Source organism: Montipora capricornis, chromosome 8, assembly GCF_036669925.1.
Source record: "Montipora capricornis isolate CH-2021 chromosome 8, ASM3666992v2, whole genome shotgun sequence".
NCBI classification, from domain to species: domain Eukaryota; kingdom Metazoa; phylum Cnidaria; class Anthozoa; order Scleractinia; family Acroporidae; genus Montipora; species Montipora capricornis.
In genome coordinates, this window is record NC_090890.1 from 5,092,514 (window position 1) to 5,110,013 (window position 17,500).

At 40.9% G+C, this 17,500-nt stretch overlaps 2 protein-coding genes across 2 annotated transcripts in view; both read right to left on the reverse strand.

Annotated features, from left to right (window-relative positions):
* Positions 1-2,952: 2,952 nt before the first annotated feature.
* On the reverse strand, positions 2,953-8,455 carry LOC138013603 (uncharacterized). Its single transcript, XM_068860701.1, has 5 exons — positions 8,391-8,455; positions 6,972-7,440; positions 6,159-6,921; positions 5,204-5,249; positions 2,953-4,456 (listed from the first exon to the last, which is right to left on the reverse strand). Exons 1-5 carry the CDS (start codon positions 8,391-8,393, stop codon positions 3,377-3,379), a joined length of 2,361 nt encoding a protein of 786 aa, XP_068716802.1. The 5' UTR covers positions 8,394-8,455; the 3' UTR covers positions 2,953-3,376.
* A 6,509-nt stretch (positions 8,456-14,964) lies between these two features.
* Positions 14,965-17,500, reverse strand: part of LOC138060323 (cilia- and flagella-associated protein 184-like) — a 16,268-nt gene continuing 13,732 nt past the window's right edge. Inside the window, exons 13-15 of the mRNA XM_068906069.1 lie at positions 17,436-17,500; positions 16,608-16,739; positions 14,965-15,240 (exon numbers count right to left, since the gene is read on the reverse strand). The exon at positions 17,436-17,500 is cut by the window's right edge and continues 73 nt beyond it. Of these exons, the coding sequence (XP_068762170.1) occupies positions 15,127-15,240; positions 16,608-16,739; positions 17,436-17,500 (311 nt within the window). The 3' untranslated portion in view covers positions 14,965-15,126. The remainder of the gene's footprint in view (positions 15,241-16,607; positions 16,740-17,435) is intronic.

Sequence of the window (17,500 nt, forward strand, 5' to 3'; positions counted from 1 at the left end):
GATGTAATACAAAGGGAATGTCTTCACTTCTGCTTCATGGATGTCATTCAAATGGAACTACATAAAGTGGCCCAGGAATGGAATCTTCACAGGATCCGACCATCTGTCAATGCAGAATGCCCCTCTGGAAAGCCTGATGTTCTTTACTTTGTCCCAGAATCAGTAGCTACACAAGATTATTCAAGCCCCGTCGACATGGATGAAATTGAAATTGCTGAAGACATGTATGCAGAACGGCCGCAGGAAAAGGGCTGTTCCCCACACTTTAAACAACTGGCCGAAATGATCCTAGAAGACGAGGACTTGGAGCAACCAACAAATGCAGAGGAAGCTCTTCAACTGTACTTTGATCTCTTAGACCACATTGATGACATAGGCAACTGACCACAGAAGAAAGTTTAACATAGTCGGCTCAGTCAGTCAGCAACATCACAAAGTCAGACTTGGCATTGAATGTTTTTTTACAGTTAGCGTTCGATCTTGTTGTCCGCAGAAAAGGGTATTTTAAAAGGGTGCGATAAGTTTCTTAGTTGATATTTGCCGGTCATTCCGTGCTACTTACTTTCTTGATGGCCTCTCAGTTTGGTCATGCCATGAAATAAATTAGAACACGTACTTAGGCAGCAGGGAATTTGAGAAGAACGGGGTGAGTTCCGCTGACGTGTAAAAGATTGCTTCTATTCTGACAGAGGCTTTAAGTTAGTGTGGGTAAACACAAAAACAAACGTGGAACTAAAATTGACCGAATTCATAATGAATCCTGACACTCCTAGCGTTGCATTGTGAAACCTACTTAAGAATCCGACCTGTGGTGGAATTTCCTAAGTGAAATGCATTATTATTTTTTGCTTATGTTACCACATAGCTAAGGGAGAATTTCTTCCCCTTTTTAGCCGAATATGAAAGGAGCCCAGCCCCACCCCTGCGATTCGTCTGATTCGTGCCAGGGCACAAGCCTGGTTGTCAATCTTGCACCATAGCCGGTAGCTGAAAATGTCTTTCATTTGCTCAAAGTGTGAAAATTTTACCCTTTCTACCTTTGGGCCTTCCACACAGCTTTTAGGAAGCCACCATCTGTAAGACGTGTCCCTTTCTAGCCCCCTGAGTAGCTTGGAGGAGGGCAATGCTCGGCAAGTGTACACAACACAATGGTCAGGGAAATGGAAAAAATGTGTTTTCACTCACCTCCGAGCACAAGATCATCAAGAGTCACACGCGTCATGAAAGTTTGTCTAATGACATCCCACATCAAAACACTCGCTTTTATTGGTACCTACTAAAATCTTCAGGGAATCTTACATTACACTACGCAGCCTTACATTACACTTTTCATACAACGATCGAGAATTTTTCTGCCTGCTGCAATACTTCGCACGGCATTAAGCTGGCCGCCTCGCAAGCCTCGCGTCTTCGCTCGGCTTGCTCGTTGGCAATAATAAGTACATATTTTCCTAACCTTGAATTTGTATCCTTTAAGGCGCTGTTACACTGTGTAATCTTTCCGGCGTGCAGCATGTCTCGCAACGCCATTTCGACAAACGTTCTCACCTTACGAAGCAAGTTGTTTTACGGGGGTTACACTAAGCAACGTTTCCATGATCACATGAGGATAAGGGAACATTTGAATACACTGTTGCCACAAACCGTAGCGATACAAGTTGCAGGGGACAGATATTACACTACGCAATGCTTTAAAAATTCGTTGCAACCGTTGCGGAAAGTAGAACTCAATTGTACTTTACGCAACGGTTTCTGCAACTGGTATAGCGACGTTTTTGGCATTTCAAGACAAGTTGCGCGAAAAATTGCACAGTGTAACAGCGCCTTTAAGCACAATCACCAGATCGCTCCAATTTCTTGCGTGGCACTGTGCTCATGATACTTCTCGATTAAGCAGCTTTTGAGCTGGCTTGCTTCATATGATATCCAAAGCCCAGCCCGGCACCCTTAATCAGCGCCTGGTTGTTTGCACAATTTCCACTTACTCTTACGCTAAGCATGAACCAATTCTCAGAATTATCCCACCCTCACCTTCCACAAATCTTCCATGGGCCCTTCCCAAACATCCTTCCCCAATATCGATGCAAGAAATAGACGATAAACACAATTTATTAGTTCTGTTTTCTTTCTCCTTTATGTTATTATAAAATGTATTTGAATGGAGGCAAACAAACACAATTCACAAGGCAAAACGATTGCACTGCGTATTGGTCGTCAGATAAACTGCAATCAAACACAAACTCCTAGTCCCTTAGGAACACCATTTTTCGTTGAAAGTTTACTCTCAGACCAAATGGATCACGTTCACAGTTGTCACATATTGACTACACACTTTATTCAGTGATAAGAAACGTGCGTATTAGTATAAAAACAACCACAACTCTTACGACTCACTCCATTTCGAATGAGTCATAGTGGAGGTATAACGCAAGTCTTCAAAACCTTGACATTAGGTTTGCTTGAGGCAATTAAATGGGGTAATAACATCGCCTACACTGGCTGAAACGAGATCATGAACTCGTAGGTCTTCACCAACAATCTTGTTTCAGTTAAACGAGCTCAACATCAACTAACGAGTACTGTACCAACTGAATCTCAAACTCAGCGCCAGAAATCTCGAACCCAAATTGTCGTGATAATTATAACCGTATGTTTCTTTAATGGTCTAAGCCGCTTTCAGATCCGGCCGAGTACGGGCTCATTGTCACGACACACAAACATGACCGTATTTACCGTAAACAAGGAACTGCTGAAGGAAAATACTTACAGTTATATAGAGCGAAAGAGAGCATGATATCGCCTAATACTTAGTGGACGAGGCCGAAGCCCGAGTAGGCTAAAATGAGACGATATCACGCAAGCTTGAGCGCTATAACTGTTTCAAAATTCAACAAATTGATCACAAATGAAAGATTCCGAACCTGTAATATTTGTGAAGCTGCAATTTTCCCTTTCGTAAACAAGTGATGCCGTTTGGACTGTTAACTTTGGCGTTTGTAAATGAGGAAAAAATTACTTAATCTAGGGCTAGATTAGGAGCGTATGTCACGTAGAATAAAAAAAGAAATAACAAAAAACTTTAAAACAAAAATTTTAAAAGTTGATCGAACGTTCAATGGATTAAGAGCAAATGCAAGTTACCCTCTACGCTACCGAACCCAAGGCTATAATGTTGCAATTTTAGAGTATTTAACTGGTGCTAACCCTAACAATTACTTGAAAGCTAACCGAATAAGAAGGCTTCGATACCAACAATGGCATCGGCCGTCAAAAATGGCATCGCTTGTTTACGGCAGGGAAATAAGCGGAGCCGGTCCGTCATTTTCAGGCGATGAACGTAAGAATTAACAAGTCTGTGTTCAAGGCAGGGGTGAGTTCACACTGACGTGAAATTCCATGAAAGTTCATTGCTAAGGAGAGAGTCCATTTGCACTCTGAAATCGTTAAAACTTGCATACCCACCATCTGGAAGGTCAATAGAAGCTGAACAGGTATGTGCAATAGGATGGGGTAGGCAGCCTAACTCGTTCACATGAAATATAACCTTGATACTCTCGACAACTGGCAGGGAACTCCCCGTGATGTAACGAAGAAACAGCTCAAGCTCCTTTCGGCTAAGGCACCTGATGTATTTCTTCAGGTAGGAAAGGATCTGTAGACGGCACTTGTGCACATGTGTAGAAGGCTCCTCAGACAGCATCGACAGAACTCGCTGTGGCGTCACGCGCATCACCTCATATACCTTAAAGACATCCTCCTTTGAGTACTTCCACAGATCTTTATAATCACCGTCGCGAAGGCCCTCCCTCATACTATCCATTGCCATGGCAGGCCTTGACAGCAACTCATTTTTGGCCACTTGGACCACAATAGCTTTTAGGTTGGTGGCCGAAGGCCTCTTTTTCACTTGGTAATCACTAAAAAAATTTATTAAGAAACCATAGGATTCATCAGAGAGCCCTCCCTGCTCTGACTGTGCCAGAGCTGCTTTTAACGCCATGGATTCATTATCCGATACGTACTCCAGGAAAGCCTCTACGAGGTCTTCGTTGACAAGTGCTTGCCGCCCACACAGCATAGCAACAACAAAGGCCTTATTGATCTGAACTGGAAATATACCTGTGAGAACATATTGATGGCTGATGATTTGACCAAGTGTTCTCATTGTCGACTCCTCAATGCCTGGGCCGACTCGCGGGACAAATGTAGAGCTCCCGTCGAAGTACTCGTGTAGGACCTGTCTCCAGAATATCGAATAAGCTTCTCTTTTGACACCGTCCAGATCCATTCCTTGTTCTCCGTAGAAGGAAACGGTTGCAAGGCGTTGTGTTATTTCTCCTGACGTTTCATATAGTTTGAGAAGATCAAGCATGACAGTTTCTCTGTGGACCCATATGTTTGTTACACCTCCAGCAGTAAGTTTCTCGAGGGCATTCATTCTCCTTTGTGTCAAGGCCTGAAAAAACACAGTAAAAGAATTTTGCTTGAACTAGCAATACAATATCTTGTTTCATTAAAGAATACCTAGGTTATTAAGGAGACTCTTGGGCAAAGTGGGTGACTGTACTTGCATGTCTAATATCGGTGTCACAGCACGCAATCTGGACAGGATTTTAATACGTAACATAGTCTCTCCTCTGCAGGCAACTACCTGTATAACTGTCAACTGCTGGCATGGAAATAGGAAAGCAGGCGTGGACTGCACCTTTCATTATGCCTTCTCAGATAAATCAAAAGTGAATTAATTGTTCATAATAATGTCATATTAGGAAATATCAAGAAGGCCTATTTTGCATTGTGTTACGGGTATCATCGCGATTTCTGAAACGATACTACACAATTCCCTGGTATGGCTTGGAACTCTACACATTACCCAACAGTGATCAAAACTTACAAAAAAAGTACATGTTTAACATTGCTGACACTACAGCAACAGAACTGATTGGACGTTTTGAACAAATCTAGATTGAGCCTAACTATGTGCAAAGATGTATTTTGTTACCTGTAGGTAAATTCCAAAATGGACTTAATTGCAACTATTAGACATCCATGTGACCTTGCAGTGGATCAAGATTAATTATATGATACCTCACATTCATATTTACTTCAGGAATTGGTGTCCCCTTTCAGTGTCTGCACTGGGGAGGTTGTTAATCATTTCCCTGAATCGTTGTCCTGGACAATCAGCGACATTGCCGCTTACGAAACCTGTCTGCAAAGTGTCCTTCACACTTGCGGAAGTGTCATTGCTAACAAATTAAACAAGTAACAGAGACTAGTTGTCTATAGAGAAACTCAAGGTATTTTTACATTTAAATGGGCTATGTCACGCAAAATTATGTCATTTTCATGACACCCAAAAAGCACAAAAAGTAGAATGATACATTGCAATAACCACTTAACTGTTGAACAACATAAAATAAATACAGCAAAAGAAAAGAGAAGCATGGATGGACACAAATGGACAAGATTGAAACGGATTGCATTTGGGTAATCTTGAAAAAAGTCTGCCTGACGTTTTCTAAGTTTGTGGCAAATAACCTTGATGATGGTCGTTTTTGCTCACATTCACCTTGTTTGTGATGTAACGATAATTTTATCAGTATAGGAATTCCACATTGCCATTTTCAAATTTTAACTCGTGATTAACTCAAGATTTTGGCTAAAAACCCTAAAATAACGTGACATAGCGCCTTTAAGATGGCAAAGGGGTAGGAGAGCGTGTTTATGATAATGAGTATACTGTCATGTCCCTTTGAACAAACATTAGTATACACTAACTCCTGTAACTAGAAAAAAAAGTAAGCAAGGAAAGGGCAATGTGCGCAATGAGGTTAGTTTTCTTAGAATCTCAATAATTGGCTATGAGGAATATTGGCATTTATGGTACATGGCTGAGGAAGTATACAATATGGAATATGGTTGTAAACAATTGACTCAATGACATGGGTTTTTATCCCTATTTACAGCCAAGACAACAGAATACCGGTAGCAAAGATTGCCAGACAAAGTAAAATCTGTAAGTGGCAATTTGGAGTTAAAGGGTTAGTCCAAGGTGAAAAAATTAAAATCAGATATTGAGACAAAGGGTGAATAACCACTCAACAAAACAAAGCATTGTAGTGATGGTTAATTACACATAGATGTTAGGTACTCACATTTCATCATTGGCCATCAAAAATGGAGGTGGTGTTTCGCAAATAATATTTAAATCAGGCACAGTAGCATCTAGTGGGTAGTCAACATCAGCATCTGCTGGGTTTTCTCCAAATCCTTGAAATAAGACTTCTTCATCTGGATAGGCAGGTGCTTCAGTGCACTCTGCCATTGCCAGCATCACACGGTCCACTGACTCAACAGGTAAGGAAGGATTCACAACTGGTTCACTGAAGGATGAAAGGGTAAAGTATTGAGGAGTGAGGCTCAGCGAGCCTACCCAGTCATAGATGGCACAACATGTCATATCACTCCTTTTGGGGAATCTGCGGGTGTGGACACCTAGTGACACATGTCTCACCGACACTGTAATATGTGGTTCACACACATCTGGTTCAGCTGGCACCCTTTGAGCTCTACTGCTACGCAGACTAAGTAGTTCCTCCTGTCTAGCCTGTACATGTTCTTCTCTAGCTTGCTCTTGTGCAGCACATTCCTTTGCTTGATCCTTCTCCAAAGAATCAAGATATTCCATTAACTGACTGTCCTTTAGAGCTGCTCTCTCCTCAGATGATCCCAACAGGCCTGTTGATGGGGTCGAGGATGTACTGGTATTCTGCTTGCTCTCAAAAGCAGGTGTAAGTAAAGCAGCCTCATCATCATCATCATCACTGACATAGTGAACTTTCTTTTTCTTCTCAATGCCTTTCATGTCTACACACCTTGACAAGAGGTACTTCTTCACTTTGCTTAAGTTGTACTTTGCTATGTAACATGACAGTGATGTGAACTCATCACCTATTACTTCTTCAAACTTAAAGTCTGCGAGTTTAATTCATGAGTGTATCCATGCACTGAATATCCTTCAGGGAAAAACACATTTGTCAGGAGATCAATCATATCATCTTCTGTTGTAGATAATGGAACCATTAACTCCCTTGTGCCCCCTCCTTTTGCTAGGCGAACAGCAACATTGCGCTTTAAGTCCTCGTTGTAATGATGCCATCCAACTTGGATTTTCTTCAATGCAGACTTCTGTGGATGCTTTCTTTCCTTTGATGATGGTGTTTCCTGTGTCTTTGCCTTCCCTTTGCTTGACTTCTTTACAAGCTGTTTAGATAATTCTAAGAGCTTTCTCTTTTTCTCACTTCTTTCCTCATTTTTTCCCCCAGCTATTCCACCGCTGGAAACAAATGATTTCAAAGCAAGCACATCTCCTCTTCGTTTCAAACCAAGAGCCTCAAAGTCTTTATCACTAGCACTTCTTATAGCTGTGAAATCCATCTATAAAGAGGCAATTAAGCAAAAAGGTCACAACTAAAATAATAATGAAGAGCTGCTTGTACAACACAATTACCTTTAAAGGTTACATTATTAATTAGGTTATTACTCGAAGGGCTCTAGATAAAAAAGGCAACAGAAACTATGGTTTGCAGTATATCGCAGATTGTAGTCAGGAGACAAATCATTACCTCCTAGAAACTGTTTTCATAATCGCTTGAATACAACTATGGCCTTGGCTAACGTCACGTGGTCTAAGTACTGTTTGCAATAGACTGCCTGTCGTTTATTTAACTAACAGCAAAGGCAAAGTTTTCAGGGACACCCAACGTCAATTTTCGGAAAATATCTGTTCGGAAGACGATTTGAGATCTAGAATTTTCGGAACATTTGTTGTAAAATTTCTTGCTTGCCTGCCTGTCCTAGGATTTTCGAACAACTAAAACATGGTGTAATTGCCCATTTTTAACGGATTTTTACCCTAAAAAGGTCACCTAGAATTTTCGGGAGCCTTTTTTCTGGCTGAAATTTTCGAAAAGGTAAGTTTTGATCCCTATAATTTTCGGATCACTAGACTTTCAGCTAGGGAATCCGAACAGATGGAAAATTTTTAGGGGATAAAAATATGGCTATATCTACCGTTTAAAGACTAAAATACGTTTAACAATGCTATGTTTAAGTGGTTTTTAACTATATTCTCGTTGGGTGCCCCTGAGTTTTGTGCTATCAAAGACAGATATTCCAGCAATCATAGCAATTTGGTGGTGGTGGTGGTGGTGGTAGTTTTAGTAGTAGTAGTAGTAGTACGTGTATGATAACTGTTAACGGAGATCTACCCTTACATGTTTCTGGGTGGCTTCAGGTAGTGGAACGTCAGTAAAGACAGTGCACTCACTACGGGATTTGGTATTATGTTCAACCCCGGGTGTTCAACTCAAAAATCGTAGGCTTACCATTTCTTTCCGAAACCTATCGCAAACATCGAAGTCCACTTTTCTTTTTTCCCTCAGAAAAGTAAAAACCTATGATAAAACAGACATAATTTATCGTTACACTTGAAAAGAACATAATGTACCTATCTGAATGTCAAAACTAGCACAACAAAATGTGAAGTTTTATACCTTTTCTACCTCGGATGCCAGCTCTTCGTCCGCCATGTTGTAGTAAAGATACTCGTTTGCCTCGCTTTCACGTGGCCGGAAGTGAGGAGCGGTCAAAAAAGTGAGCAGCGGAAAAAAAGTGAGCGGTGGAAAAAAAAGTGAGCGGCGGAAAAAAAAGTGAGCGGCGGAAAAAAGTGAGCGGGCGGAAAAAAGTGAGCGGCGGAAAAAAAAGAGAGCGGCGGAAAAAAAGTGAGCGGCGGAAAAAAAAGAGAGCGGTGGAAAAAAGTGAGCGGCGGAAAAAAAGTGAGCGGCGGAAAAAAGTGAGCGGCGGAAAAAAGTGAGCGGCGGAAAAAAAGTGAGCGGCGGAAAAAAAGTGAGCGGCGGAAAAAAGTGAGCGGCGAAAAAAAAAGTGAGGGGCTAAAAAAAAGTGAGCAGTAAAAAAAAGTGAGCGGCGGACAAAATCAAGATTACAAAAAGAGAGCAGAGACACTTGTCTCTCACGAAAAAGGGGAGAAGAAGTAGATGTCCCTTTAAAAGCACCGTAGCTGACCGTTAAATGAAAAAAAAAATGCCGTCAAAATAAATAGTGTTTCTCTCGGGAATGATTGCATGAAATCTCCCATTTCGAGTATTCAGCACAAGAACTTTCGAAATGTGACAAAAAAACGAGAAGTGATTTTTGATCGTAGTAGCACTTTAAAGACAAGGGTGTGACAGTTTTCCGGAAGCTGAAAAGACCTTTTCTTGGAAACAGAAACATTTTCAGGAGAGATTTGATGAAATGGCAACTTGAAATAACCAGTTTTCGGAAAACTGCGATGAAAATGGTTGTTTCAAATAACCATTTGTGGACGAGTGGCAATAATTTGCTGATTTGAAATAAAGAGAGGATATTACGTGGTCGCGCGGAGATACGAAATCTTTCTTTGATTGCGCAGCGAACGAGTGAAATATGGGTTGTTTACCATTTACAAAAAAACTTCCGGAAATTTCGGTGGAAATCTCCATTGGGCGAAACTCGTGTTCCATTTAACTCAAGTCCGTTTGCGGCCCGGCGATTGCGATTTTACGCCCCAAAATTAAAAATATGGCCGTGAATAGCCTGAAACTGATGAGACCTTTCAAAACTTGTAAATGGAACACATATTTCCATCGCAAAGTTTCCAAAGGGAAAACAGAGGGCGCGATCCATTTGGGCAAAAATTCTGAAATTTTCAGTCTAGAATATACTGGAACAGTCTTTTCTGGAACATTCATTTCGGAAATTTTGGTCAACCCCTTGAAGTTGACCATTTTTTCCAAAATGTCGGAATTACCGGGAATTTTCTGTTCCATTTGACGGTTGGAAATTTCGGAAATTCAAACCGGAATTTTTGTCCAAAGGGATCGCGTCCAGAGCTACCTTTCGAGACGAGATGTCCCGCTGCTCCCGGAAATTTTCCAGTGGAACGAACCAAAAAGTCGTGTTCATGCCAAACCATTTCACTTTGCTGTGAAAGGCGCGATTTATTTTGTAACTATAGCAACGGTGATCTATATCACGTTTTCACGCTAAAACTCACCTGGTATTTTTTGTTGGTTTTGCTATAATAATCACTTTTTCGGAGCTGGCGAGCAGTCGGTTTATATGAAATAAGCACCTTTTTACGGAGTGCAAAAAAATGTTCATATCAAATACTCGCGTGATGGTGAATTGGTTATATCAAATAATTGGGTATAATAATATTTAAAATAACTATTTTTGAGAAAATTGTTGAATCAAATAACTACTTTTTGGCAAAGGATGAGAAACTGGTTAAATGTGATTGAACGAATTTGGGGCAAATGACGAGAATTTGGTTATTTCAACTAATGTCTTTTTCAACTTCAAACAATACCCAAAATTGGTTATATCATAAAACCATTTTAAATAATGAAAAATTTGACACAGACAATTTATTTAGAATAATTAATTTACAAACGGCCTCCCACAGTCTAAATCAGCCAAGCCGTTGCTTGGAGACCGACACATCAACGGCAAACAGTGATAACCTCAGGGCAAAAGCTTTCTACATGTGGCTCCTCTTGCCGATTGTGATGAATTGTAGTAATTTGAGATCATGCATTAGATAGGTTTATACACTCCAATGGGAAATGATTAGTTTTAATATCCTTATGTAGCCTTAGTACCTTACGCCCTGTTTATATGGAGAAAAATTGTGCCGGATAATAGTGTCACCCTCCCAGCCGAGTCAACTTTAGCAACAGTTTATGTGAGAAAAGAATTGACCCTTCTGCCCCAGTCAAGAGCTGCCTGCCTCAATTTTGATCATCAGGAGACTGGAAAGACAGAACTCGCTTGACCCTGCTAGGCTAGCGAAATTATTTACATGGAAAAAATGGCCTGGCTAGGAAGCTGACCCTATCGTCGAAAAAGGGTGATCCAGCTAGGCGCATCACCCTTCTAGTCGAGCCAACTACTTCTTTTTTACGTAAATAGTTCGCCGCTTTTTATGAGGAAAAGTAGGAAAGGTAGTAGCCTGGCTCACCCTGGGTAGCTCGGGTAGGCAAGTGACCCTTCTACCCAGGACAACTTCTCTCCACATAAACAGGGCCTTAGCTTTTTAGGAAATTTGTGCCCGCTGTTTATCTGCTGATTTGGTGCCAGGTATAACACAAAAAGACTGTTTTAGAATGGTTTAAAGAATGTTTAGGCCACCAAGACATGTTGTCGGTTGTTTGCTAACCAGTGGCTCGAATATGACAGTTGTCAGTAAAAGTTTAGTCTATTTGCCAGTTAAAATTTAAGCTTTCTTTCAGTTTGTTGTCAAGCAAAACTCTCCAGCCTTTTGCATGTAAAGACCTTTACCTCTCAGAGTCCCAAAGGGAAGGGGGAGGGGGTCTCCGGAGCACTGAATTTTTTTTCCTGGGAGCCTGGAGCCCGGTCATATCACAGCCTGGAGCCCTGATCATTTTTGGCTCAGGAACCCAGAGCCCTGCAAATTTCACCATGGAGCCCGGAGCCCTATCCAGATCCCACGGTCTTTCCTTGCCACCGTTAATTAAACAGGATTTGGATGCAGCCTACTTCACGTTGTCAGTTTTCTAGCATGTGTCAAATACACAATTCTTTAACACTTCAAACTACTGTCCACATAGAGATTGAGTTTACATGTAAATTAGGTCATTTATGGTACTTTCATTACTTACCCTTGGAAGCCTGTAGAGTTTCATTTGGGTCCTCACGCAGGTAAATCCTGGGCCTTAAGAGATACAATCATTTCTTGCTTGTGGTACTTTTTAAATGGGAGTTTCTGTACCTTGGTTGAAATGCCCAATTACTGCCATAAAGGTGACTGGTGACGTCATTGCGAGGAGATGGAAAGACAATTTTAACACCGTATCCCACAAAACAGCGCGCGCAGAGTATAGTCATTGTGTGAGTGGTTTCAGTCGGTGGTGATCACGGTAAATCACTGCTAATTAATATGAAGCTCAATTGTGAACCTTTCGATGGTTTTAGAAATTTTTCTTTCCTCGTACCGTGACCGGAATTCTGATAAATCTACTCTACTTGTGAGAAGCTGTAAAGAACGTTCGACCTGTGGCCTCAATCATCGTTGTGGCAAATTTCGAAATTCCAATGCGTTTGGCAACGTGAATCATCATTCATGGTACTGTGTGCTGTCGGCACATAAAACTCCAGCGATAGCAGGTCTTGTCCGCCCCCAGTTTATACATACATCAGTGCTGTTGCAGGAAGCATTTCCCCTCTCAACTCTCTTGAGACCTCTCAGCTGACATTTCTATAATCTCTGCTGACTTAGAAGCCATCTTGAATTAATTAGTCCCCAGGTTCGGACGAGGACAGAAGATGGTTCCCAGTTTTTTGGCTCTACGCTGTCGTTTGTAACACTAGCTGGAGCCTTGCTGGAGCCTGGATCCCCGAAATCCTGGAGCCCTGCCTGTTTTTTTGCTCGGAGCCCATGCAGACACTTACGTTCTTCGCTCGAAAGTGCGCGCGTAACTTTTTTCGGCCCAAAAAAAAAACGCGGGAAAAAGGTCAACGACAGCGAAGTCAATGTTAGTGAAATCATCTTAATTAAAAGTAAATTAAATTCCCTGTTGCATCCTCTCGTTGTTGTCAAAACCTCATATTTGGTGATATGACAGCGTTTTTGTACAGATGACGGCAAAAATATTTGCTAAAATGCGTGCCACACAGATTTTACACTGCGCAATGCTTGAACAACTTGTTGCAACGTTGCTTGAGCGTTGCGCGGAAAGTATAACTCAATTCAGATCTACTTCCCTCAACGGTTTCTGCAACTTGTCTCGCAACGTTTTGGGCCGTTGCAACGTATGTTACATTGTGCAACGTTTCATGCAACTTGTCCCGTCATGGCGTTGTCGCGACGCGAAATATAGCACAGTGTAATAGCGCCTTACGTGACTCTGGCAATTTTAAAAACGACTTTTCGCAAGCTACAGAACAAGGAAAAAAAATCGGAACTATAGAGTATTCTTAGTTTTTATTACACTAATAGAGGAGCTACCGTAGTCAAGGGGTTAATTAATCACGTATGGCTTAGGGACCGATTAATCTCTTCGTCTTTGGATCGAAAGTAGCACGGGGACCCCAAACAGAGTTTTTGAGTTTTTTTTTTCTCAATACGTATTTTACGAATGCGCATGCGTTCTGTACTAGTAAGCTTACCACATGAACAAGAACAAGGAAAAAAATTCAGAACTATAGACTATGCTTAGTTTTTGTTACACTAACAGAGGAGCTACCGTAGTCAAGGGGTTAATTAATCACGTATGGCTCAGGGACCGATTAATCTCTCCCTCTTTGGATCGAAAGTAGCACGGGGACCCCAAACACAGTTTTTGCAATTTTTTTTTCTCAATACGTATTTTACGAATGCGCATGCGTTCTGTACTAGTGTGCTTACCACATGAACAAGAACAAGGAAAAAAATTCAGAACTATAGACTATCCTTAGTTTTTATTACACTAATAGAGGAGCTACCGTAGTCAAGGGGTTAATCACGTATGGCTCAGGGACCGATTAATCTCTCCCTCTTTGGATCGAAAGTAGCACGGGGACCCCAAACACAGTGTTTGCAATTTTTTTTCTCAATACGTATTTTGTTTCATGTTAGAAATGGAAGTTTTTTGCACACCTAGTTTTTCTCGTAAACACACTGGCAAGCGAGGCTGAAAGAGAGTTGGGTATTTCAAAACGGGGTCCGGTAAGTCAGAACTCATAGTTTTAATTTATAGCTACTGCCGGAACATGCCACCCCATTACAGCTTTACTTTTACAAATGATTTGACAAGAAAACTCCATACAAAACTATGAGCATTTTTTAGTGTTGTCGACGGCCGGCAGGGTGGCCGAGAATAGGCAAATAAGCAGACGTACTAACGATATATTGAGGGGTGAATTTAGGTAAAAGAATAAAATAGGCCAGGAAAAGTTTACATTTAACAGAAAGTTTTATCACTCTACGTTCATTATGCCAAGAATTGGCTTATTTGGGCCTCCTATACGGATAAAATACAAACTTGAATTAGACCATGTAATTCGAGTACCCGTAAACAAACACGTTTTCGTGGAAATCAAATTCACCTACCTTCGTGTCACCTCGATTTGCTCACAGTATATAGTAGCTGTAAACTCAAAACTCGGCAGGACAAAAGACAAGGAATAAAGCTACCTTTGGAAGCAATTGCTTTTTATTCAGATTCATTTTTGGCGCTAAAAGTATACGTTGAACAAAAAGTGGCCGAGAACTGGGCCCCTTACTGTACTCAAGTTCAGTAAAGACTCGTCAGTTTTTTTTTCTACCTCCCATTTCATAAGAACGGAGAGCCAAAGATTAGTACTTTTTCTTGTATTTTCATTTTCATTTGCAGTTTTCGATTTCCTTATCGTCTCTTCGTCAACTACAGCGAAACGCAGGTAAGCCGAGTCAGCCATTTGGACAAAATTTACAACCTTTCCAGTCGGCCATAAATTCCACAGATCTCCCCCTCTTCTTTCCTTTTTAATCCACGCGAGTCAGGGCCTTCTGTGAAGTGAATGAAGGGTAGTTTTTAAAGAAACTGTGGTGCTGCGTCGGTGGGGAAGTAGTATACAAAAATTTGGTTTATCAACGGAGTTGATAATGTAAATTGACCACCGTACAGAGATTCTAAAAGCTGACGTTTCGAGCGTTAGCCCTTCGTCAGAGCGAATCTGTGAAGTGTGATGTTCTTTAAAAAAAGAAACAACAACACGGATCTCGTATACTTGTTTCCCCGCAATCCTTGGGAAAACACCAGCCGAGGGTAGGATTTGACCAGGGGTAGTGTTAATAGAATCGAGGGGAGAAGCACTCCACGAAATTTACAACGTCATGTTATAAAACACAGCCCGCCGAATAAATTGGTTATGTCAACCTTGTCAATCTTAAGTTTATGTTCAGTACAAGACAACGTTTTTAAAATATTCTTCTCTTTGTATATTACACAACTGACAATGAAACTATTAGCTAAGCACTGTAATTTACATTCAAAGAATCAGTTAACTATGTACAAATTCAAACAGCATTACAATCTTATTTTATTTCTCTGCAAGTTTTGTTCCCTCTATCTTCGTCCGTACTCCGCTACTGTTCATTGTTAGTTCAGCATGAGCCATCTTAAGTCGTTCAATTTTGTCCCGTAGTTCGCCGCTCTAAAAAACAAGAAGTGTAAAAACTTAAAACTGTGACAAAGTTTAGGGGCAGCCAAAGAGCAATTTCGGTAAATGTCTGTTCGGAAGGAAGGTGGGCCAGAAGCCGGTTTCGAATATTTGAATTCAGACTTCCCAGGCGCACTAAAATTTTAGAATTTTTTCTGAACAGACTTCCTCGATATTTCGGAAACGTACAGTAAAAATTCTGAACAGTGCGTAGAATTTCGAAACCACATTAAATCACACTAGAATTTTTACTGAGCTGAGTAATAGTCAAATAGCTTAAAATTTGAAGATTTACAAGTTCTATCATTTTCTCCAAAGTTTTTTTGAGAATCACATTGACCGAATGCAAAAATGGCCGCTAACAAATTATTCTTTTGTTTTTATGTTAATTAGCCTAACTAGCCTCGTTAACACGTGTAAAATTGAAAGAACTTGGGCTGTAAAACGAGGCTAGTTAGGCTAATTAACACAAAGACAAAAGAATAATTTGTTGGCGGCCATTTTTGCATTTGGTCAATTTTAAGGAAAATTTTCGGGAGAAAAAGGACTACGTAATGAATATCAAGTTTTTAATCAAAGTCGTCACGCTTGCTACAACTTTCGGACGAGGTTAAAAAGCGACCTAGAAATTTCTACAGTCCTAAAATTCCCCTAGAACATCTGAGCAGATAGATAATTTGTAGAGCAGCTACAAACTCACAAAACGAGCCTTTAAACATCGAGGAAACCATTTTCGGTAATTCTGACAAATTTTATAGCATCCCGATGTTGGGTACTCCCGGAAAGTTATCATTAGCGATAGCATTATCACGAAACAGAACGGCGTAAGTTACACACAAAAAGCACGAGGAGCTTGAATGTCGTTACTGAAAGAGACCTGTTAAAACTGACTTTTTCTGAGAGTTTCTCAGTTGCAATTCTCCTTAGCCAGTATTCAAAGTGGCTAACTCACGGCCTCTGTGTCAAATTTAAAACCAACTGGAATGAAGTCAAAAGATTAAAGCGACGAAACAATTTGAAAAGTGTTGTGGCAGTCCAATTCGTCCCAAGCTCTAGCAACTCGGCCTACTGGACTATATGTGTTCATTTTAAGAAAGTATCTGAAATCACTACAAGACGTTCCCGTTCCAGGTTTCCATCACTACGGAAAGTACACTTGATTTATGGCGGTTTCGGATTACGTGGCATCGTACACCACAATAATTTGTCAGACATAGACCACCACACTGGAAACTCCATGCACTGCTCTCTGGAAAAAAGATGCGTGGGAAGAGAAAGAAGCCCCGAGAACGACCCAATACTAGACGTGGATCACGTTGTTCCAGAAGACAACAAGGAAAGGCAGTTTTTCGCTACAATACCTGTTCTTTTCTTTCTTCGTAATCCCTGAGCAGGGGCTCGTTTCCTAGCAGTCCACATTTCTGTCTGAGTTTGACATTTTCGATTCTCAGCGCATCTCGTACTTGTTTTGTTCGTGTTAGAATATCTCGCTTCTGCGACATGAAAAGAAAGAACGAAATATGATAAAAAAATAACAACAGATGTCAGTCCTAACGGAGACCCCATTTAGGCTTAAAATACAGTTCACGTTCTCTTTCCTAACATCGAAACGAACGGTCACGAATCGCACTTCTGTGTTATGCTATATTCCACCAAAACATTTAATTCCTTTTGCGGTTGTTATGACTGTCAAACACCGCAAAATGCAAGCTGCATAAAATATCCGTTTTAATGAAAAAGCCCCATAGAGCGAAATTGGACGGGATAAGTTCGAGGTCAATAAAATTGTCGTTACTGTGGGTATAGCCTGCACACAAGTTCTTCGTGCGGTTAATCGTCCAATAGCTGGGGAATTGGAGAGACAAGTTGAGCGAGCGTCATTCGACGCACGGAGAGTCTGTGCGCAGGCTACTGCGGGTGTTGTGATTTGGAAAAAATTAAACGACATGGAATTGCAAGATTTGAATTGCAATCACCATCGAAAAGATCCCTCTCCACAATAAAATGCATATCTGACAATTCCGACAAGGATTGATACACAAAATACTCGGTGCGCAAAATTTCGTGCAAAAAGATAAAGTATACATGTATGGCTTAGAAGTTGCCAAGACGATAAACAGCAATTTAAGGATTTTATAGTCACTTAAATGATTCCGAAAAAACGTAAAAGCTCAAAAGGTGACCCATACCTGCGCTACATATGACTCGACTGATCTCAGGCGATCAGATTGCTCGCTGTTCTCAGCTTGAACAA